Source organism: Macrosteles quadrilineatus, unplaced genomic scaffold, assembly GCF_028750875.1.
Source record: "Macrosteles quadrilineatus isolate MER2022 unplaced genomic scaffold, UCM_ALF_1.0 Scaffold_6__1_contigs__length_79288215, whole genome shotgun sequence".
Classification (NCBI taxonomy): Eukaryota; Metazoa; Arthropoda; class Insecta; order Hemiptera; family Cicadellidae; genus Macrosteles; species Macrosteles quadrilineatus.
In genome coordinates this window covers 66,428,182-66,453,751 of record NW_026542599.1, presented here as the reverse complement: position 1 = coordinate 66,453,751, position 25,570 = coordinate 66,428,182, and the positions used below count along the sequence as shown (strand labels likewise).

The 25,570-nt window shown below is 34.6% G+C and overlaps 1 protein-coding gene across 3 annotated transcripts in view; it reads right to left on the bottom strand.

Annotated features, from left to right (window-relative positions):
• Positions 1-4,416: 4,416 nt before the first annotated feature.
• Positions 4,417-25,570, bottom strand: part of LOC128996358 (protein disabled) — a 40,993-nt gene continuing 19,839 nt past the window's right edge. For 2 of the 3 annotated variants that reach the window (XM_054421637.1, XM_054421638.1), the window contains 6 exons: positions 20,908-21,122; positions 19,637-19,780; positions 18,659-18,796; positions 15,908-16,003; positions 9,961-10,272; positions 4,417-9,202 (listed from right to left, as the gene is read on the bottom strand). In XM_054421637.1, coding sequence (XP_054277612.1) covers positions 5,003-9,202; positions 9,961-10,272; positions 15,908-16,003; positions 18,659-18,796; positions 19,637-19,780; positions 20,908-21,122 — 5,105 coding nt within the window. In that variant the 3' untranslated portion in view covers positions 4,417-5,002. The remainder of the gene's footprint in view (positions 9,203-9,960; positions 10,273-15,907; positions 16,004-18,658; positions 18,797-19,636; positions 19,781-20,907; positions 21,123-25,570) is intronic. The other variant, XM_054421639.1, reaches the window with a different exon arrangement.

The window sequence follows — 25,570 nt, the reverse complement described above, 5'->3', positions numbered from 1 at the left end:
ATCTTCAAATCATTTAGTAATAAAACTCATTATACAACAAAACTACGACCAAACAAACAAATTTCATCAACAAAAACTACATTTTACAACCTACAACACAATATTAATAAAAACAACTAAACTGCATTACCGATATGCCGTAGTTCGGGCCGCTGACGTTACTCTGCAAAAGCGCTGTTCAGGAAACGGTAGCCCCAAATGAGTGTCTACTCTAGTACGTGTGTACTGAATTTTGGTACTAACATCCTGTGTATGAGGTTTAGTTGAAGATCCAACCACATGGGGAAAATCGCTATGTGAACTTACAACAATTCTTAACAACATGTACAATAAAGGAATATAGTACCATTTTTGTTTGTGAGAACGAACATACTGTTTATATTTAGGACCACCTGTTCTTAAAATGCTTTTTAATCATTATTGAAATGACAGTAAAATGCATTAAATTTTTACACAATTTAAAAAAAACTCAGCTGAAAATCAGGGCTTAGTTTCATAAGCCACTGTGAAAAATTCCTGCCACACTTTTGCTACAGAGATAGAAATATTTATTAGACAAAATAAATGTATATTCAGAAAAATATATTGTTGGTAATGTAAAAAGCTGTTATAATTATTGTTGTACAATAAAATACTATTATGAAATTCAAGTGTATTCATTTTTTAAATTGTCTTTTAGAGAATATTCCTGCAATGAGATTTGAAATTTAATTAATTATACTTTCTAAAGTGGATTTCAACGGACCTTTACAACTGAACAAATGCCACTGGCTAACTCGACTAGCAAAATATAGCATTGATTATAAACAGGATCAAAGAAAACAAATATTTTCAATATTTACATTATTTATATTAAAACATAAATATAAATAATCATATAAAATACATTAATGCACAATGATTAACAATTTACAAGACTATTTTTCAATTTTTACAAATTATGCTTATTATTTCAACTGTTAAATACATTATTGTTTGGGATTAGGTTTTATTGGAGTTGGGGTTTGGTTTACATACAGGGATATAAAATTACTTACAGCAATTGAAAAAGAACATTTGCACTGTGTTCAATTTGTCACGTTGCTATCCAATACTATCAAGTTTTTATTTTGTAATTTTTTTGTCAAAATTCATGTGAATTGGAACTGAATTTTTTTTAAAGTTCTTGACGTTTACACAAAAATTTGCAAAATTAATTTAAATGAAATTAAAAAAACATACTTTGATCGGTAAAACTCATAAAATTTTATTCAAAATCCCAAAAGTTTAGCAGAAATTGTAAGAAACTATTTCAAACAAGCGTAAAAAATTAAACCTAAATAAGCGAGACCAACCACTGATATCACAGCACAAAGATTCTTACAGGTCGTTACAAAAAGGGAAAATTGTTTCAAACAATCTTAAACATCTATCAAACATAAACTAACTGCGAGAGGAATCAATAAAGGGGTCAACAATGTTGATACACTGATGATATGCTATTATTATTAGAGAAAGTTTGTACAATTTATACAGACTAACGTGAAATTCCAACATTGAACATCCAACATTGCTTGTAGTAGCTGTTTGGAAAACATCGAGTTTGATATTGGATCAAGTATCGTGTTCAGACTGAGTATGGACCAATCAAATACAAACGACTTAAAATGTTTACACCCAGAAAATGTATTTTGAAAATAAATGTAGGAACCAGTTTTAATGATTAATTATACATTTTTGCTACAAGAAAGAAATGTGAAATGCAATAGCAACTCTTTGGGTTGACTTGTTATGTGAAAAGCTGAAAATATATCTACTAAAACTGTCGAAACAGGTAATCTTTTTTGTATTGTTTCATAAAATGCCAAGGTTTTGTAAAGAAATTCAACTCACCTATGAAACAATCACATATGTGTTATCTTAGCTTTATGCTAAAGTGTGTAATGTGACATGAGTATGTAAAATACAAAGAGGAAAGATTTTACTACTGACACTAGGCTTTCCAGGCACTCTAGTTTCGTTCTTTTTGAAGAAATAAATAAAAACAGTGATAAAAACATGAATAACTAAATGTTTAGTCTAGACCAATAGGACTAAAAAAAAAAATCTTTAATGTTTTTATACTAAATTTGATTTTGTGTATTTAAAAACAAATTGAAATATTTCAATTGCTAAGTGAAAGAAAATTCAGCTAAACAAATTTTTCAAACGAAAAAAATGTTATGTCTTGAGCTTATAAAGTGTATTTACCCACTTCAGGCAAGTATGAAAAAATATTATATACAAGTAGTTGATTGAGTTTGATAAGTACAACTTTTAAAGTTTATACTATTTGCGTGAGTGGTGATTGAAATTGTTTTTTCTCTCTTTATAATCTGTGAATAAAAAAAACCTTCACGATGAAAATTTTGAATTAATGTCATATAATAGCGATAAATGTTAGTTTTAATTATATTGGTTACACTTTATCATTTAAATCCTATACATTTTCAGTTTGAGACTAAAGTCTCGAAAACAAGCTTAAGACAAGTTTACAAGCTACTAGACAGCGAGTGAAAGCAGGCTTGTCGGCAAGTATGATATACAACTCCTGTTATTAACTTATTCCTCCGAAATCATCAACACTAATCATTCTTGTCCCTTGTAAAGCTATGGTTCCACAGACTGCGGAATCTCTGCCGTGCGATGCCAAATTTTCCACTGCGGAATTACAACGACACTGGTTTAATGGAGTTCCCCTGTGTGCGGTTCCACTGACGTGCGTTTATGCATCCGAAATTTTCGGTTCCGCATGGCTGACAAATCATACTGGTCTGAGAGCAGTGCAGTGCGGAATCCGCCAGCGGAGAGGAGCCATCAATTATTTGACAAACAGAAGTACCGCTTTAACTTTGTTTTGTTGTCTACTAAATGTTTATGAACGAGTATGTTGTAAGATTCTTCACTGTCCCGATTCTTAAATATATCACTCTGATCACTATGACTTGACACCAATAAAGATAAAAGATCGACATCATCATCAATAAACATATTATCAATATACATACAGCATCAAAGCCAAGAGGGCTCTCCTCTTCCTATCCATACTCGTCGCTAGTTTGGACAGAACTGAATTTTTGCAACCTTATTTCCGCAGTCAGAGAAACCACCCCTTCGGATTTTACGAGTCGTAATTTCCGCAACGAAAAATTTCACAACACACGGCAGAATTTCCGCAGTCTGTGGACCATAGCTTAAAGCAACACTTTGATAGTTTTACCATCTAGTCTGCTTTATCCAAGAGAAGCTGTGCGGTGAGTTAGTGTACTCAAATACTAGTATAAAAAAGCCAACAATCTGCATAAAAAAACGCAGGAAAGAAGCTTGTAAACCTGCCCTGTGTAATAGAGCCTTTATACACATTTTCAACTTGTGGTCGATTACAAATATTTTCAGTAAGTATTTCTCTAAATTAGTTGTGATGGTCGCTGATCATAAAATATTTTTACATACCCATAAAAAGAGGTAACTTTGAACACACAATACATTACCAATTAAAACCACATAAAGATCCAACCCAGAACCATCACTAAGCAAGTAAAGACGTCACGTATGAATCGGCTAGTAGCTACACCAGAATCTAGGTGCGCTGCTGTCGCTGTGATTTGTAAGTTAACATTTTAATCGTTTTAGAAATCAGCTGATAACATTGTAGTGTTGTCAGTTTTCTCTTGTCCCCACATCCAGCCTATCCTTTTAGCGACAGCAGTGCTTCTAGATTCTGGTAAAGAAGCTAGCAGACTCAAATGCAACGGTTTTACTTGCTCAGTGAGGGTTCTGGGTTAGCTCTTTATTCTGTGTAAACTTAAAGAATAACAGCTGGTTACATTTCTAAGAGTTTAGAGAGCATGCTTCCAACAATTATCTACGTCAACAACTAATCAATAGTAAAAAGAATTAAAATGTTAAAAAATTTATAAGGGAATTCATAGAGATGATAAACTATAGTTCGGCCGCTTAGAAAACGACCTCCTCTAGCATTGGTTTAGCATTAGCGCGCAGGTCGCTTTCTAAGCGGCCGAACTATAGTCAGAAACTCAATAAAATTTTAGAGTATATATAATGTTGACTTCATTTTGTAGACAACCTAATTGTTTTATCTGAATAATAAAAAAATATTTAAAACAATTAAACATTCAATATTACCCAAGAGATACTTTACTAAAAGTAATGAATGGTCTGTGGTCATACTATATTTTGGTCTTGGTGTATTCCAAACCTTAAAATCATAGAAAAAAAAACAATTGTTAAAATACTTACTATAACGAAAAAACCTCATCTCTCATTGATTACATGTGTTTTAAAGCAATGTAAGTAAACATTTGCAATCATAACTACTAATGCTTAATAGGAGATTGAGATTTTAATTTGATGGATTTACTGCAATACAGTCAAATTAAAAAAATTACCTTTTTATACTTAAACACATTTTTTGACATTCAGCTATTAAATATTTTTATCTTCTCTTAGAAATTGATTTAAAAACAAAAAAAAACTCTACATAGACTATAAAATTAAAATATTTAGGATCATGCAAATAAAACTCTAAGAAAATTATTAAGCGTACAAAGAACATACAAAACATAAATATGATTAAAACAATCTACATAAAGGCTAACAAATTCTAAAAATAACAGTAAATAAAACTAATAATATCAAATTCTTAAATTAACATGGTGTTAATTAGAGAGTAATCTACAATGACTTATAAATACGTTTAGTAATTTTCAGATCACAAAGCTCAGATTTAGATTACTTCTAAGATGCCTGCATTAATTGTCAGTTGGCTTAAAAATAATACAAGAATACTAGTAAATCTAAATAAAATATTTATAAAAGCTTTCCATCAATAAACAATAACCCTAACAAGATTTGACTAAGACCAGCTTGATTCTATATGGGACTCTTTTAGGGTGGTGGTCACATAGAATGACCCCATTCCCACAGATATAGGAACAGTTTCGTGATACCGATTTGCATTGTATCATTTGGCTTCCTCGTCAAAATTAAATGCACTAAACGCCTCGGTCCATTTGAATGGATCGCTTTTTTTGTGTTTGTCATCTTTGCTCTTTTTCAGTGTCCCACTGGAGGATTCTGTACTGAAAAAATCATCATCAAAAGGATCACCACTTCTAGCAAAGATGTTGACCGAATCCGACTTTAAAGATGATTCATTTTTATGTTGATTGGAGACTCTTTTGGATTCAAGAGCCTGCTTTCTGTCATTTGAACGTTTACTGGCCAATTCATCACTTAAGAGTTCCGATTCAGTCTTGAGTTTGCCTACATTTTGATCGTTAATTGTACTTTTTGTTTTCCTTTTTGAAGCTGAAAGATCTAAAACGTTCTTTTCAAGCTTTGTTCGTGGCCTATTAACAACATCGTTACTAGAACTACTCGCTAAAAATACATCATCATTAGATCTATGGTCTTCTGAAAGCACTCTTTTGTCGCTTAATTCGCTTGAGTTATTCCTATTACCTGTTCGCCTTGCGTCTTGAGGAGTAAAGTCATCTTCAAACGGTGACTGACGACTCCTAGGGGTAGGCACTCTACCATCAGAAGGACTAAACTCAGCACTGTCAGAAAACAGTTCTTTTCTTTTACCCACATCATCTGGTGACGAGTGTGTTGGCTTTTGCTGGACGGATTTACTTCCATGATCTGAAAAATCAGAGCCAGCTCCTGGACTCCTATCACTGGAAAATACAAAGTTCGGTGATGAGAAATCGTCTTCAAAAGGAGAATTCTGACTTCTTTTTTTATTTCTATTGACTTTTGAACGATTCTGAAGAGTCTGTGACTTCCTCGCCCAATGGGTGTCTGATTCAGCGATGTGTTGTTCCTCTCGACTAGAAGGTCTGACGTATCTTCTGTCGTATTGCTCTTCCTCACTGTTCCTCGCTGTTGATCTGGGCCACACTTGCTTCCGAGTTTGACAACGTGGTGAATCTTCATCACCTTGTTCACTAAATTCATCTTCCCATGGTGACTGAGATCGATCTCTATAATAAGGATAGTTTCTCCTTCCTGGATCTCGTTCACGCCAATCCCTCCTTGGATATCCTGACTCTTCGTACCTCCTTCTTCTTCTATCTCGATAATTCCTTCGAGAGTACCTTTCATCGTCTTCCCAAGTTAACGATTCTCTACTACTTCTCCTTTCTCCTTCAGTACTCCAGGGGGATGGTCTTCTCTTTCTAGAATCATCTCTTCTAGAATCCTCTCTTCTAATATCGTCTCTCCTCGGATCTTCTCTTCTTGAATCTTCTCTCCTTGGATCTTCTCTCCTCGAATCTTCTCTTCTAGAATCCTCTCTTCTTGAATCTTCCCTTCTCGAATCTTCTCTCCTTGAGTCTTCCCTTCTAGAGTCATCTCTTCTAGGGTCTTCTCTTCTTCTTTCTTCATCCCATGAAGAGCCTCTATGCTTTGGTCTTGCCTGCCATGAGTTTTCATCCCATCGTTTGCCCTCCCACTGGTCTTCACTCAAGTCCCTATCGTCATCTTCCCAAGGTGAAGGATCTCTTGATGATTTCCTCCAAGGTGAAACTTTACGTCGTCTACCTCTTCGTTGTGAATGATATTGAGGATGATGCTTGAAATCGTAAGGAGGAGTGTCATCATACATGGAGTCACCATCACTCCATCCATTTTCTCTCCAAGGAGGTTCGCCCCATGAAGGATTTCTACTTCTACGGGTCTCCCATCCCTCTTCAGATTCATCGTCTTGCCATTCGCTAGGTGGAGCTTTGTGACGTCTTCCTTTACGAGACTTTTTCTCTGGCTGAGTACTCCAAGCAGGGGAAGTTCTATCTCTTGGGACTTCTTTACCCTCGACTGACCAAGGGGAGACGTTTCCTTCACTATGTACGCTGTTTGGTTTTTCTTCTGCAGGGCCATTGTCAAATTTGGCCCAACCATCACCTAAGCTATTATAGTCAATCTCTTTATCCTTGACGCTATTACATACAAAACTATCACCCTTCAATGACTGCAAGGAACTTACACTAGGTTCTTTAGGGACTTTCTGCACAGGTGAGTCAGATCCTGCGATACTTTCGTTGGACTCTGCAACTGTTGGCAACATGTTACCAATCTCTCCAGTTGTGTCTGGCCCGTCATCATCATCTAAAGCACTTGCATCCTCCTCAAGTATCGTTGATTCCATTATTGATTGGGTTTCTTTTATTGTTGCTGTTGGTGAATCGGTACTTTCACTATGAGGTCTTGATAATGTTAGAGTATCCAACTCATCTTCACACCTTGTAACATCATTAATACTATCTTCTTTATCGCTCTCCTTATCTTCTAATTCATCTAAATCATTTTCTCTTGAAATGTCAAAGTCATCTAAAATAATATCTCTTAGAGCAGCATACCTGTCTTCTGAGGGTTTCGTAAAAGGTTCAGCTATTTGGACTTCTTTAATTGATACATTACTTTTAGTTTCAAGTTCATGTTTGATTTCAGGTATAATTTCATCCTCTTTTTCTTGCAGAAGAGTATGTGGAGGATCCTTAGCTGTTGAGGAAACAGGTGGGCTGTCAAACAGTGTCTTTTCTTGTTCCAGTAGTTCCCTGAAAACAGCATACTTATCAAATAACGATTCCTCCTCTTTTTTCTTTTCTGAAAACACGCTGAAATGTGAATCAAATTCAGCTTTAAAGGGGGGTGTGTCCTCATCAAGAGATTCCCGAAGCGCCGAATACTGTTCACTCTTCAATACATTTTTTCTAATTTTACCATTGTCTTCAATAAACTCCTCCGCAGAAGGGTTTTGTTTCTGCGCGTCAGATAAGTTTTGCAAACATTTAGTTAGTTCTTGTAACGTCATTTTAGACAGACTAGTGGGTGACATATTTAGAGTCGCAGCTAAGTCACTAAACCCTGTCTTACTCAACTGACTCAATGTTATGTCCAAAGAATTAACTGCATTTTTAGGTAATGGTCTAGGAGACACAGATGAATCTCTCGAAGTAGAATTTTTAGGGGATAAGTTTTTCTTTTGAGGAGGGGGAAGCAGAGGAAAGGGAGTCAGATAATATTCTGGTTCGTTGTGAGATGACAGACTTGTCTTTGAAGGTCTGTTAGGTGCTGAAGATTCATCTCCTCCAAAGCGTGGTCGGCGGGCTGGTACCGGAATAGGAGGACTTTTTGAATCTGAGAAAATTTCACCCGAGGTTTCGCAGTTCTCGATGTAATCATAGTGCGGGTGTTCATCAGTGTGAGGAGGTCTAGGTGGAGGTTTAAGAACAGCACCTTGCAACTGACGTTTCGGAGGCAATGGCGGGGGCTTGATAAGAGTACTTGTCACTGCAGGCCGAGGCGGGGGCTCCGGAGCTAACTCTCCAAACAATGACACAGTGGGAGGAGAGGGTGTTCCTCTACCTTTGTTTCTCAATGTAACACCCTCCATCACCGGTGAACTTCTGTCAAACGTAGAATCTAACGTAGTCTGCTTAGTGATCCGAGACCGAGCTTTCTGTTTGGGACTTGGTAGTTTGACCAAGCCAGATAACGTTGTTTGCTTATGAAGTCTAGCATATCTGCCTTTGTTTCTTGAAGAAGGAGGACTCGGTGACTGTTTGGGCGAGCCCAAGTCTAGCGAGTCGCTAAGTTTCTCTGGTGGAAGGGACACTCTCAGAGGGCCGTGCACAGAAGGGCTTCCCTCAGAAAGTTGAGGTGACTTTCTATTGGGCGTATCAAAAGAACTAGCGGCACTAAAATCTGACTGTTCTGAAAAATTACTGAAATCTGCGAACCCTGTGTCGAATGGATCTGCATTCAAATTAGGAGTCACTGAAAATCCGGCAGAGTTAGAAAAGTCACTGTCAACAAAAGGATCAGTTTTATCAAAGGGATCATCACCAAATGGGTCAGTGGCATTGGATGCCAGAGGAAATGAATCTTTAGCTTTGACCTCCGTCGGTTCAGAGCTGCTATCAAAACTAACTTGAAAAAGAGGCGGAGTACCTTCCTTGCCGATCTCGGGTACAAGATCTTTAAGTACCTTTTTTGGTGGATTTTTCAATTCTTGAAAGAAGTCCTTCTTGTCGATGTATGGTTTTATTTTACCTGTGCCCAAGGGATCCAGATCCGTGAAAACATCAAACTGATCCTTGAGTAAGCTGCTTTGAATGGATTCTTTGCATTGAGTTGCTTCTTCTTCCTTTTCCGCAACCTGAAACACAAACAAATTATACAGCAATTAGTTTTGATAATGTTGCATGAACACATAGTTCTTACTTTGGATTGAAAAACATTTTAAAAATAAATTAACTGGCCAGAACTAATCACTAAAGCAGGAAGATTAAAAAAATAGTCAACAACAAATGATTACTCATTTAAGTGTGCTTTGACTTTTTGAATCATTTCACCAATATATTTACAAAATAGGTTATTTGGAAGACAAAAATATATTTTAACTATGTTTAATTTGAAATTTTACTCGGCAAACAAAATTCAAAGCTAAAAAAACTTTACAAATGGAAAAACAAAACATGCTCCCATTTTACATAATTGATCATAAAAACAAAATTAAGTACTTAAACCAAATGTAGGCTATACAAAACAAAAACCACGTATGAAATCAGTGGTGACGATTGTGGGGGAGCAAATAAAGTTGTATTTTTAGGAGAATATCTTGATAAATTAGTATAATGTTTAAGCATAACACAACCGCATTCCTACCATGTGAATTCACTCAGACTTCTAACAGTCAATCGCCACCACTGAATGTAACAATACACAACTCAACAAAAAAAGCCACACACTAAATGCGAAACTGAACAAAAACACAAGCAAGCACGAAAAACCATAAGTTGCAGTGCACATAAAATGAGAAAGCATGATGGCAGTGCGAAAATGAAATAGTTTCAATTTGTTTCGAACTAACCAAATAAAAAACGTAAAAATAAACTTTTGACTTGAAAAACTAACCTTATTAGTCGGAGCGGGGACGGGGGGAGCAGTTAAGGGAGAGGTCGGTATTTCACCGTCATCAAACAATGCTTCGGTCTCTCGGTCGAACCAGTGCTGTTCTTGAGCGGGGGGTGGGGGGGAGGGTTCGCGGTCTAGCCAAGATCGCTCTTTAGGCGAAGGAGTAGGTTTGGTGGGAGGGGGAGCCAGCTTGGTCACGGAGGGAGCGAACGAGTCTCCGAAAGGATCAGAGGGTGTTATTCGCTCCATCTGATTTAACCCTTGCTGAATATTGTTCAATTCAAACTCTAAATCCAACAGGTCTGCGATTGCCTGAAAACGTAAACGAGGGATAAGCTATGTTGGCAAACCCGTTTAAGCGGTTTTTCAAATAGGTATATATTTTAAAATTACTATTATTCAGGCAACAATATTTAGACTGAGTCAAGAATACTTGTAAATTATCGTTAGTTATGAAAACTTAATCTAAAAATTGCATAATAAAAGAAATTTATAGGCTTATATTTATTTGAACCTTTTACATAAACTTTATTTTTTGAAGTATTTTAACTAGAAGCTTTCTGAAACTATTAGGTTTCTATTGGTTCCTTCTGACATCAGTAAATTTATTACTACAAGAGTTTAAGATGTGCACAGTACACAACACACCAGATAGACTGCAGCAGTGAATGCATGATATGTTTGTGCTTTAGACATTAGACAAACAAATAAGTGAGTAGATCGGTTAGTAACACTGAAATATATACACATTGGTTGTGAGGAATCACAAGTAATCCCATCGCAGCTTTCCTACTTAGCAAATTGGTTAATTAAACGGTTTTACACAAATGGGGTTTTTAGTTGAAATAGTTCAACAGGTAATAACAAAATTACGACGGACAGCACACTATGTGCTACCATCAACGACTACATATTCAATTCAATTCAATTCAATTATTTAAGATGGGGACATAACTGTCACAAAAGATATTTAAAGGAAAAATGAATTTGTTTGTTCCTAAATAAGAACTAAATAAAGTAAAAACAGCCCTAAATCAGTCATACCGAGCTGAACAAATTTTCATTCCAAATTAATCGTTGCAGAGAAAATTAAGATAACAAGCAATAATGAATGAAGAGTTGCATGATAGGTAATCTCAGTTGGTTGTCACTAAGTCTGCAGGAAGACAGGTCCTTAATCCTAATAAATACATTTAGATTGAGTTTTTTTAAACAGAATTTATTTAAATAACTATGTAAGGGTTTAGGTTAGAAACATTGTTGTATCAGGATTAAGTCATAAGATCAATGGTCCATAAATTCACATGGTTTGCAAGTGCCTAACTATTGTCATAAAAACACAATTTCAAACTTAAAAGTCAGGAGAAATCAACAAAAAATGGAAATGATTGTGAATGAAATGATAAAAATGTAGTTATTTCTCAAAATCAGAAGAGTGCAAAAAACTAAGTACAGCAAAACAAAATTGATAACTTTCAACCAAACATGTATCCCGACTTTCTACAACAATTTACAGATTCCTTCACCATTGCCTATTCCTCTAAAACACAGATGGTGGCTAAATTATTGTAGGTTTTTTTTGCGAGCATAGAAATGAGACACCTTGTTTTGCCTAAGGCTAGGTTCGCATAAAGGGATTTTGCCGTCTGGTTGAGCCGTATGTTCCAACAACACATTGAATCAAATAGGTGGTTACATACAACACATGGGCTAGCCACCTGGACGATTTACCCGCATCACATCGTGGCTGGGCCGTGAGAAGTTAAACCGTGTTGAACGGGTTGACACCCACAGTCTTATAAGAGACACCAGACGTCACCGTCAATTGTCATACGATAATACAAAAAAACTCTAAACTATGGTTTTGCAAGTGCTCGTAAAAAGTTTGAAACACTTTTATCTGGTATGAAGTCGTGGATCCAGTGATTTCTGTTAACTTTTGGTTCCAGCTTACCACACGCCTCTAACGCACAAACTGACATCAGTGTTTTGCCCATGAGTAGAATGAAACTTGTTTTACTACGGATGATGTAGGTGAGAAAAACCGGGTCCGCGGAATTGGCTAACTCTGGAACTCGCTAACCCCATGTTAAATGCCCTATCTTCAAATTTGGTCGATGAGAGGAACTCGCTAACTTGTTCGGTTTCGGAATTGGCTAACTCCGGAACCCGCTAACCCGCTCTAAAGCCGGGTTAGCGAATTCCGTCCTCGTACGGAAGTCGCTAACTCGGTCCCTCGGCGGAACTCGCTAACTCCCAATCAGAAGCCTCGCGGGCCGTCCAATGGGAGCCAAGCACGAATATTTTTGGCCAGTGTTGCCGAAAGTGTACTACCTATATCGTATCGGTACCATAATGTCGTATCCTACGATTAATTAGGAGTAAGAACAACGTAGTCGATAAAATAAATATATTTGGAAGTATGTTTAACATTATTCTTATGGTTATTAGGGTGGAAAATGCATTATAGTCTTACCATAGACTAACCAACACAAGTAAACTTTACATCCCTTTGTAAACTTTGAAGCTCGTTTTTCGTGTCTAGTTCATGTCCGGTGACACTGATCGCTAGTGTCGACAAAATTGTGTTTCTATCATTTTATAGTTAACTTCATGATTTGTTCCTTACTGTTTGGTTATATAACTAGGGGACGTGTTATTAGTTGTGATTAGAACGTTTTATTTGGTTAAACGAGGTTTTAAATTACTGAAAACAAGAAACAATTGTAAACAAAACACGACCTCTAAAGACAGTGCACCGGACAGAACTACTCAATGGAACAATACAACTGTCTTCAGATGATCCATAAGGATTAGAAATGTACTAATATAAGGGAGTATGTTTTATATGTGGGTTTCTTACTTAAATAGTAGCTTATTGGTATGAAAAAGATAAAAATGCACATTTAATTTGGATCTATTACATGTTATGAAATATCTATTTTCGTAGTCCGCCATTTGTTTCTTTTATTCGAATAAATACCATTTTGTGAACTTCTGCAAATAAAATTTTTGAGTTCGTATTTTATATACTGGGCTTGTAGTAACCTTAAATCATAATAAAATTTACACGTTAAACGTCATTACAGAATTACATTGTAGTGGTTACGTATTTTTAAATAGAGCTATTGAATTTAAATAAATATTTATCAATACATTATAAAGTGGTAGGCCTAATGTATTCATGGATTGCATTAAAAGTTGGTCTATGCATAAATACAACTTGTAAATTTCTTTTATCGTAGGCTATTAGTGTAGAACCCGGGTCATCCTCTTAATTTTGTTGAATTAATATTAATTTTACGTCTTTCAGTAGGCTTACTTTTTAAAAGTCTGGAGTTTTTTTTTCAGGCTGGTTCTATCTTATCCAAAAACAAAGCTATTGTCTATTGTGTAGCTCAGTACTGGGGAACAGTGAACCGAGCAATGGCTTGCTATAGTTTATATCGTTTGTGAAAGCAATATAAAGGAAACCCAACACTCAAATCAGGAAAATCCGTCAATTAGTTTATTAAAAATCGTGAATTAAAATAACCCTGTCACGTTTTATTATATGAATATTATATCTTCTCCTATTTTTTACTAGTGGTGCTTAGGTGTACAATCTAAAAACTGTTTTAAAACATGTAACATTATTGCTAAAAAATTCAACACATTTTAGAATTAGGCAACTATTTACTAGTAGGCCTACAATGCTTTGGTTCAAACTATTAGGCCTAGATAATAACTTAGTCTATGTCATCATATGTGTACACGTAAGTTGGACGGTTCAAAGACGAACATTAAATTTAAAATCTATGAATTAATTATGAAAGTTACGATGGTTGATGACTGGGATGTATTAATTAATGGTTTTGGTTTATTACAACATTACAATTAAATCTGTTTTCCGTGTTTAAGAACTTGCGTGTATTTTAGCTTAATTTCGTAGAGGTTTAATTATTTATTACCAATTAAACTAAATTTTGAATATTTTTCATATTCTATTATTTTCTTTTATACTGATGGCATTTATATTTAAGATCGAAATCATAAACATTTAACTGGCCATTGTACAGTTTTTTAATTGTCTTTTAATTACTTTGGGCTAGTTATCTGTTAAAAGTGGAATTGATAACAAAAAACAATAACATTTACTGTATCTTTATAGACACTGACATTTTGAAATACGGCAGTGTACGATTATTTTGTCGTACAAGGTTGGCACCGCTCCGAGCAGTGGGCGCGGCCGGGTTAGCGACTTCCAGAGTTAGCGAATTCCGCCGCGAGACAAAATCGAGTTAGCGGGTTCCGGAGTTAGCCAATTCCTGACTGAGACGGTTAGCCAGTTCCAGAGTTAGCCAGTTCCGCCACACGACCGAGTTAGCGAGTTCCTGAGTTAGCCAATTCCTACGTCTCGAAAAACCCAATAGGAAGCGGTTCAACTGCGCCGTGTATTGACACTGACCGCGTGGCTTAACTTCGCGTTTTTCACTAACGCAAAACTACGTGTGGCCTTAGCTTCAGATTTATTTTTAATGAGTCGTTTTTTTAGAAGAGGTAGGATTCAAACACCAGATAACAGATCAAGGCCAAAAGCAGACATTATTAGGATTTTAACCCAGTCTTGGAAGATAACTGTCCCGTGCTCATCCGAAACTAATTTTATATGAACTCTAACAACTTTATACAGTATCTCAATAATGTATATTTACCATTATGGCTTCCAGTCCATCTCGGTTATTACAAATGATTCAAAATTATATTTTTATAACAATTTTAATATAAAGATAATAGGAGCCAATGAAGGTCCTACTTCCAATTTTTACATGGAACCGTGGAGCAAAAGTTTTCTCTATACCGACTAAAAATATAGTACATTTGAGACACCTATATTAGGCTACATTACTTTAAGAAATTCAGAAATTTAGTAAGATCTTGTTTAACAATTACTATTGTGATTCTCGTTAATCGTTTGAATGAGTTTGGATGAGTGGTGGCATGCATAAGCTTTTGCAAAGATTTTTTAACATATCTAACTGGCTAGAAAGAGGTTGTAAAACGAGATTCTTAGGGAAATCTTTTTTAATTTTCCATATATAGTAGGAAATTTAGATGAATTGCTTGATGTTCATGTTCATGTTGTACAGCAAATGTAAATGAATAATCATTAAAACGGATAGGATTGGCATTTAGAACACTTCATAAGAGGGAATTTTGAAAATTTGTTTGTTTGGATTTGGCATTCAGATTATCATGTATTTTTTTCCAAAGTTAGGAGTTGTTATTTGTTAAATTTTTTTGGTGTATATTTTGTATTTATATGCTTGCATTTACTGCCTACCTAAGGATATTTTAATTATGTGGGATGAAGAAATGTGTATAAAAAATCAAACGCATCAGTTGTAAGTAGAATTTTTATGATACAAATTCCTATTTACATTAACACTTTTGAAACATTTTGTTTGGTTTTTACTCGACCTTTGACTTAAATGAGGCCCAGTTATGAAGCAAACACTCTATTGTACTTTTAATTTAATGGAATCTACCAATATATTCAGGAAGCTGAAAATATCTACTCAAGTATGACATCATAATTGGAACAAATATAGGAAAATCCCACACACCGACTAACATTTTAATAACCTTATTATTTTTAAGATGTTAAAATGCAAACGATTAAGGAAAATTGTGTGCCTAACGCTTAACCTAAGGACACTTACAACCCCTGAATGGCAAACAAAATCCATACCACCCTAACAAGTAGTTAACCATTAATAAAATGAATTGCAATTTGTCTAGTCTAGCAATTATTTGAAAACCGAGTGCATTGGTTTAGAAAACTGAGAAATTAATGGGACGATAATTTTCACAGTAATGTAGAGTTAATGGGAGGGTAAATTTAGTAATATGGCCAGTAAAAGAAGCTCAGATGACTTTCAAGACAAACAAATCAACACACACTAACCTCTGAAGGGGCGGAACTTTTAGAAGCGTTGTCCTTCGAACTGTCTTCCGTGATTGATTTTAATTTGCTCGACGCAGAAGCTGAATCGTTCGATGCCTGAAATCAAGGGCAAAATAATGTTTTAAGTATAACACAGAAACAAAGGTACAGGTAGTCATTGCCATATACAGTCTAGTTTGTACGATTTAACATATACGTGGTTGTAAAAAGTATGCAACCACAGTAAAACCCCTTTAACCACCAAGTTAACCGAGACCCTGGATAGCCAAAATCTAAATAAATATTAAAATCAAGTGGAAAATTAGCTGAGCAATAGGAATCATTCAGTCGTGGCAAACAGAATGCCATGGAGTAGACTACGATAGGGATCCTTTACTTCGATAAAGTTCAGAAAACCATCGTCGATTATTTAAAGAAATAGATATTGTGCATAGGCCTACAGTTGTAGATTTTAAGATGACAATAATTATAAAACGTAAAAAAACATTGTTTTAAATCTTCATAATCTGAGATAGCCTTTTCTTTGAAGCATTGATTAACCAAAATTTATACTGACCTTTAAAACTTCGTGTTCTAATTTTAATATATCTATTTCTGGGAAATATTTTGCACATAGAAATATAGTGACCGACATGTTATTACAGTTGCAGCCTCCGATGCTGACACTAGACTAATGTAATATATGGACATGTGACAAAGTATTCTAAATATTTAACTGTAAAACTCACCGTTGGCTCGTTTTTCATTGTTTTTCTATACAATTTAAATCACATTGGAACATGCAACATTCTTTACCCCGTCAAAATAAAGACTCTAGAAAGAGCTACGCAAAATGTGAGGAAAACAATTAGTAGGAAATGATAATGATAACCTTTTGTCTATTATCAGTAACTTATGCAGTGTGCTTTTGGGAAACACAAGTCTCTACTGTTATCTGTAATACAGTGCTTAATTGGCTCGAGTCTAGGAAAGAAATGTAAACTTTTAAGACAAACATTATGGGTATGCATATCTATCTTTCATATACTCAATAGGCCTGCATGAATGTTGTGATAATAGTTTTGAAGCACACAACCGATCACCATGTCCAAGGTATCGTTGGACAGGTAGATTTGCCATCAAATAAAAAAAAAAATTTGAAATGGAATATCACGTCAAATTTGGGGGTTTCCCATCGACTTAACATTGGGTGAGGGAGGTGCGTGCTTTAGAATTTTTTATGTACAAAATTAAATTTGTCTAAAAATAAAATTATCTCATAGCAAGAAGTCCTTTTTCTCTTACGATCTGTGTCTAGATTGAACGCAATTCCGCGCGTCAGCTCCACTATTATTAGCCTAATTATCATAGAAGAACATGGAAATAGAAATGTTTAATTAAAATTAAAATAATTAATTTGTAATCAAGCAGTGTATTAATTTTTAGACAAAATAATTCTTGATTACTGCTAAAATTTATAAATAGGTACCATAATCAAACACTTTTACATGAGAGAATGTTAGGTTAAATTCACTTTCAATGTGAAAAAAAGTTACTTTACAAATGTAGCGAAAGCTTCCAAATAAATTTATTCGAAAGTAACAAAATAATAGCATTCCGAATTTGACATCTAAGTGCTAAATAATCACCAAGCAGATATCAACTTAAAAAAAAAATTACATTAGGAAAAACATTTAGGGAAAAATTGGGTAATCACAAGAAAAAAATCACAATAGTTTTCTCCAAATCTTCAAGCTAAGATTATTTTAAAACACAGAACAACTTTAACTGTAATTAATATAAATGTAACATACCATATCCCAGTTTAAGGAAAACTCCGATGTAATTTATCAGGGTTAATTGACACGAAATAGAGGGAAACTTGGAGCAGAATGCAGCCAGAGCCACTGTGTTCTATCTCGACGCATCAACACATAACACTTTCATTGTGTCGTCAATTGAAAGAGCATTAGCCCTGCTTTCTACACTGCTAGCCACAGGACAACGCTTATACGTTAGAGTTCTTTGAGGTTAGACTACCTTTGACAGTTGATAGTAGGCTAAGAAAACATTTCATTTACATTAACGCCGTAATCAGTTTAACAATACAAATAAAGGTAAGTTATTTGAACAGCTAATTCCAGAGATTCCTGTCGTTAATTTTTCACAAAGCCAAACTTAATCGTCACATAAAATAACATAGTATTAAATACCAACGCTAAAACAAACCTATGCAAATTTCTTCAATTTGTATACTTCTGATTGGATTTTAGCTAAAATATTTCTATAAACAAGTCATATTGCCCCATTTAAAAAACATTAGATTTGAAAAGTACTTCAGGTTGCTGCTAAAGGAATGCCATAAAGTGTGTTTGGCGTTTAATTGTTAATAGCTTAGTATGAAATAAATAAATTTAACAATTTTGATAGAAAATATCCATAAACAAGTAAACTAAATAAATTAATAATTTAATTGCTGTTAATATTTTAGTTGCAATTTTAAGGAAACGTGTACTACACAAACATTTACTGACTTGGTTGAAACGAAATATTTACTATTTGGGTTGGCGTATATTTAATATTAGAATGGAAAAAAGCGAGAAAGCCGAACTTCTGACTAAAGCCCTATTTGTGAGGGGTTTTTTCAACTACATATGTTATGATTCTAAAACAGGTGACAGCTTTAACTTGGAAACGGAAAACCTTGATTTATCATTAGTCAAAGCTGAAAGTCAATGATACTAATGAGACTTTGAAAATAACCATAGTTACCTTTGACGATGGAGAGTCCCCGTAAATTCCCATTCCATATTTGATCTGGTGTTGTTCGATATGCTGTTTAACCATTTCAATTTCTTTCTTCTTCAGCTCAAAAACCACTTGGAACAGGTCTCTCATTGAAATGACAACCTAAAAATGTAAAATACAATAAAGTTTTTTGACTTTTTGAGGTTAAAATATCTTATAAAGGACAAGGGCCTTAAGTTTTAAGGGTTTTTAGAGAGTATTACAGACTAGTGTGAACAGGAAAGAGTACAAACTGGCACAAGAAACACAACACTGCAAACTATACATTATACTAATAATACTATACAAAAAATCAGGAATATTTCACTGTCACTGACAGCATTTTTACTAAGGAAGAGAGAGATTCTGATGGCCTGAAGAAAACACTCTCTTCCTCGTTCCCGCATCTTTGCAAACGCATTCGCGGTCTTGGAAATATGCTCGGCCTGACCCAAGCTTGCCCAGATAGTATTCATCGTTACATATTGTTTTTTTTTTGTAAACGGATAAAATTTCTAAATCGTAAAAAGGGTCTCCTCACAGTATCCGACCTTTTGGCCATTCCGACGGATGTGAGGTGTTCTACTGTACTTCAGTGTCTTTGGATCGCCACGTCTATGTTTGATGGTCAGGTTTCTTAAACTTGGAAGAATAAGAACACATAAAAAGAAGAAATGAGAAAACTGTTGTACAAAAACCTACTACGAATTTGGTTATTTTGTACCATTTTGAAAATATTTACGTTTGAGTTCACTGACACTGTTTAAATAAAGACAAAGCTTTTATGAAATGCCAAAAACTAGGTCAGGTGTGACCAAGTAAGAGAGATAAACTCATAATCAATTACAACAAGACGTTTGTAAATATGGATGCATTACTCTTATGAAATATTGACATAAAATCATGTTGGCAGAACATTTGTTAACTCTTCAACTTGATGTATGCTATACAAATCTTAAATACCTGGCTTGCTGCCTTGTCTGTTTTTATTCCAAAAAACCTGTGCCCCGTGTCTGGTGAGCCGAAGATATAACCAAATGCTCTAGAATCCGACATATCTTGAGCTATGAAGGAGATCTTGTGAACTGGATGATGGTACAAGCAATCCTGCAAGTAAACAAAACGTTATCATTGTTTAAAGCTATATGAAGAAGAAGAACCTGGACTTTTAGGGTTTTTTATTACTACATGATCCTCAAATGCTGTCCCCACAATAGATTCAATATACATTTAATTTAGGAGAGTAGTTAATAGTTATTGGATCATTGTTGTATGTTATCCAAGTCATAATTATCAGAAATAAGATAACTAGAACTCCAGTCGTAAGGCATGTGTTCTGATCTCAATGTTTAGAAGAAGCGCTTGAAGATCAAATGTAAAAGGTCTTAATATAGCTCCATAGAGTAGATTTGTATGAAACTCACGCAATAATTTACAGTAGTACTCTACAAGTTTTTAACGATACAAGCATGATTTTCATGTAAAAACCTTAAAACTTTCCTGGGTGAGGCACGTACAATATTATTTTCCATACTATTAGTAACAAACAGAGTAAGTAAAACCATAGACTAACCAACATGAGTACACCTCTCATCCCATTGTAAATTTTGAAGCTCGTTTCTCGTGTCTAGTTCATATATGGTGAATCTGGGCGCTAGTGTCGATAAAATTTTGTTTATATTATTTTACGGTTAATTTCTTGATTTGTGTTTTACTTTATATAGGCTAACTAGGGGACAATTTATTGTTTATGATTGGATCCTATTATTTGGTTTAACAGGGTTTAAAATTACTGAAATAACAAGAAACAAATTGTAAAGAAAACACAACCTCTGCAGTAAACCATAACAAACTAAACCTAAACAAAATTTAAAATAAAAAATCTGTACAAATCCTTATATATTCCTTAGACTAAAGAACTAACAATCACTACAGTACTCATAGCCTCTAAGAGAGGTTATGTTTTTGTTTATAGCCACTCATTGCCAAATATAATCAGCTGTTTGGTGTCTGGTAAATACTCATTACAGTACAGTAGTGTGTAATGAAACCCCATTTAATTAAGCTGGCGGCAAACAGCTGATTTCTGGACTAAATCCTTGCATGGGAAGTTCGTCAAAATAGTGTAGTGTGGCGTAAAGTTACTAACGGATTATCAGGACTTTACTGGGAAACAGCTTCATTTGTTCAAACCAACAGTGACCCCCGACGATGTCTACAGACGTTAGCCTTACCCCGGTCTTCTCGTCCCGCAGCCTCAGTCCGTCTATCGCTATGTTGATGGTGATACGTTGTTTGTGCTCGCCCGCCGCCCTGATCGCCATCTTCAGATCAGCCAACGCCTCCTGACACATCTTGTCGCCACGCGGGTCGCTCACTTCCAGAATACCGATCAGCTTGGCTTTGTAACTCACCCCTTCTCCCAGGAATCGTGAAGGCTCATTTTTGTCTGAAATAGAGAATAAGAATAAGTACTTACTCAAAACTATTAGGGGTTTATTATGCCTGAAGGACAATAAGCTATTTCCTGCGATGTATTACATATCACTTCAGCCTATACCTAAAGGGCTGCAGTATTGTTACATGTATAAGGAAGTCACTGGTGATAGGCAGGATTTGAACCAGTGATCTCAGGGATCGAAGGCATAAAAATACCACCAAACCTGCTCCGTTTACTAAGTTGGTGCAGAAATTGGACTATCTGGTTCAACTGTGTATAATATCGAAGCTAATAATTAAAAGCAATTAAATAGAAAAATATGGTATTGTTATACCACTGGTATAAGATCCCTTAACACCCAACAAGCGAGATGGATGGGGTCCCCCTCAGAAAACCTCTAAAATAAAAAAAAATAATATACCAGTAATTCAAAGTGATTTAATTCAAATTTACACATACTTGAGCCTCTACAATTCAAATTTTGTTGCCGGAATTCGAACTGTCACCTCCAAAATTCAAAGTCAACCTCTACAATTCGAACTACATTACCGTAAGCCTCTGTAATTTGAATTCGGGACAAAAAATACGCCTGTTGAAACATGAATTGACGCTCTTATTGATGTTCATAAGATGTGTTTATTAGTCTTAATTCTCTCAAACTCTCTACACTTAAAACTGGGACCTCCATAATTCAAATTTTATCTAATCTGACCTGTATAAATCAAACTACAGTAGAACCTCAATTACTCGAACCTCAATATCTCGAATTCCTCAATATCTCGATTTTTTTTAAATCCCCTTGAAATCCACATTAATCATAATGTTAAAAGTACCTTTATAAGTCGAAGTTTCTAAATATTTAACCTCAATAAGTCGAATTTTAACAACTTTTGAACAGTAACATTCTACCTCTATAACTCGAATTTTCCCGTCATCGAGCCTCAGTAACTCGAAGTTTACCTTTATAAGTCGAAGTTCGCATGAATGTGCCTCAATAATTCGAAGTTTTGCCATAACAGTGCAAGTCACTTGTGATTCCTGTCGAGACGTGAAAATCAAACTTCCTGTGTTTGCTTCCCGTGTCTGTTTGGCTAGGCACTGTAGTCAGTGTAGTTTACCCGTTTTGCCAAAGTAGATTCAGTACTTAACTACATTATGAGTTGTTAACCTTAACTTAACCAGCATTTTGTTTATTATTTTAATCACACTAGAATTTTCCCTTTAAATATTATTCTCTACAGTCTACATACTTTTTGTATGTACAGTATTGTACCTATTCAGTATTTTTGTTGTTACAGTACCTAGCTTGTTTTTACAGTACATATAAAGAGGTTGACTAACGTTTGCTTTAATCAAACATTATACACAGTAAATGTAGTTCCGTGTATGGATGATATATACTGTATTATTGTTTTGTACAGTATTTAAACTATTTTTTTTGTCATTTAACATGTTTTTTATGTACTTTATCAAACTTATTGCCAAATAATAAATACAGTACTTTATGTGCATTCAAATTGTTTTATTTTGCTTCCAAAGTTACTCTTCAGTAAGTTACGTATAAATACAGTTTGAGTTCGATTATTAAGGTTTAACATGTATAAGTCGAGTTATAAAGGCCATGACGTAACATCACTGTCAGACCCCAACACCTCAGTATCTCGAACTTTTTCATATGGAACCTTCATAACTCGAACCTCACTAACTTGAAAAACTTGATAACTCGAATTTTTATCATAACCCCTTCAGATTCGAGATATTGAGGTCCTACTGTATCTATATTTCAAACTATGGGAAGTTTGAAATATAGATAATTAAACACACTTCAGGGGTGTCAGTTTAACTTAACTGCATTGGCCTATTGTCTTTTTAACCATGTTAATCAACCAAATCCAATTGATTCAATAATTACTGATTTTTTTGTAGAATTATTAATTTGAACTCCTAACAGTTAAAGAGTACAAAATAAGGCTCAAGTGGATTTTTCTCAGCATAGAGGTTAATGTTGGTATTATATTATTTGTTGTAATCACATGATTTAGGTGTTCCGACGCCTGCCCATCTTGTCAGTTGGGTTATTGAGAGTGAAATTGTGAGGAGCATTGAGCAATAGTTTGTATTATCGCTCAAAACTGGGCCAGCTGTCCCTGATCGCTGGCACTTCAATTATGTTCCATCTAACACCATTTCTTATCGCCAAAATCCATCTATTTTGGATATTGTAAAGAAATTAAAATATTTTATATTAATATTATCAATATCCGGAAGTAGGAAAATAAATTCTGAAATTCTATTCAAACAGGCAACAGTATAATTTATTTATTTACACCTAGACCACCATCCTGACCAGATAACTACATCGGAGCATAAATAATAATATGGTTTCCAAAGAACAAAAAAAATCAAGAACTAATAATAATTTGTGGAACAACATTTTTTACTCAGCGTGTCAGCTTCTTAAGTTCTCATTGCTGAACATAGTTTTGTGATAGAACTTAACATGTTTTTGCAGGTAGGATATTAGTGCCTTAATGCCTATTTGAGTGCCTTATGTGATATTAGTTATTAAGATTCTCTCATAAAAGTTATTCCTACAAACTTTCACAAAATCTGCTACAGTATATTTTTGTGCACGAAAATATAATATAAAAAATGAATAGATATGTGCCATAATGTTAAAAAACATGTAATGCAATTTCAGGATTCATAAGTGCACTTTAAATCCAGCCTCTTATTTCAACAACTTTACTTTTCATAAAGATAAACTAAATCAAGCTATAAAACAGTAATCCACCTCAAGATAGGCCGTGTGTGTTACAGTTGAACGGAATGATGACAAGGTTGTGTTTTTTACTATTTTGAAGTTCACTGTTTTCTGCAACTAAATATCTTTTTTGCAGTTGGTGAACAGATATCTATCTCTTTATTTAAATCATTGTTTGATCAATCTATATTTATCACACAAAAATGTTTTCAAAGCTTGCCATATATCTTGTACATTTCATTCATAAGAGGTATTTGAAGTAGCCTAAATGATGCCAAGTTGTCACTTAAAACACGGGACCCATTTTTTTTTTTTTTTTTTTTTTTTTTTGGAGGGGGGGGAATTGATGAATTGATAAACATTTATAAAGCTGAAGCTTAAATTATAGGAAATATAAATTATCTGAAGCATTTTTGTTTGTAGCAATTTCAAGTTTGTATAGGCCTAGTTGAATTAGAATGACTGTCATACAAGGGGGGCCCCGTACACAAACTGCACACTTTAATACGGTTCAATCTTGTTTCCGGGAAAAACATTAAGCTAATGCAACACTTTTTTACTTTTCAAAGACTATAGATAATTAATTATCAACCAAAAGTAGTTATTAAAAAATGCATTTTCATAAACGGTTTTGTCTCTTGTTTAAAATCTGACTGTGGATGATAATTCAACTCCATTTAAACCCATAATAAAGTTGGTCTGTATCACTGGACCTTTAGAAGCAAAATCTAGGAATAAATAAAACACTGAACTTAGGGGGCGAAGCTTTAAAGGAAATCACCATTTTAGTTACCATTGGTTCCTTCAGCTTTAAGATGACAAATAAATTGTTTAGATCGGTTAAGTAGAATGAAAGAAAAAGGATTGTTACAGAGAAAACTCTCATTGTTATACTTGGTTTAGATATTTTATATATTTTACTTTATCAGCAGATCAAGTCTCGCCCCTGACTTTTTATTAGTTTATGCTTAAAGATGATTTTTTTAAGACTTCTTAAATAGATCTTTGGTTATTCTCAATGAGCTTGATAGCCAAATATACTCTAGGAAGATTGCATTATCAGAGACTATGATATTGTTTTATCAATATGTATAGTACCGTATATCATAAAACTGACATGTGGCGCTACTTCCGCTTCTAGGGAATTTAAGATATCTTAGTTTCATAGTGGATCCCGCTACTCTCTGAGTCACGAAATACGATTTGAAATTATATGATTAGCTAGTGAACGAAGAAGGAACACAAATTTGCTAGATTATTTGTTTTAACCACTTTTTACTAATTTATGTATTTTTACTATGCCAAATATACCTGTACTGCTTTTCAATTTAATGGAGTTTGTTAACTGCCTTGTTTCGAGGTGCAGACATGGGGAAAAGTAAAGTTTTTACTTTTATCAGATTTCACTCAAAAACTGTTTGTTTAATTCTACCCGATAGCCGGTTTCCATCAGATTTAAGACCCATCCACTGGTTCAGTTTATCAGCAGATCAAGTCTCGCCCCTGACTTTTTATTAGTTTATGCTTAAAGATGATTTTTTTAAGACTTCTTAAATAGATCTTTGGTTATTCTCAATGAGCTTGATAGCCAAATATACTCTAGGAAGATTGCATTATCAGAGACTATGATATTGTTTTATCAATATGTATAGTACCGTATATCATAAAACTGACATGTGGGACTTCCGCTTCT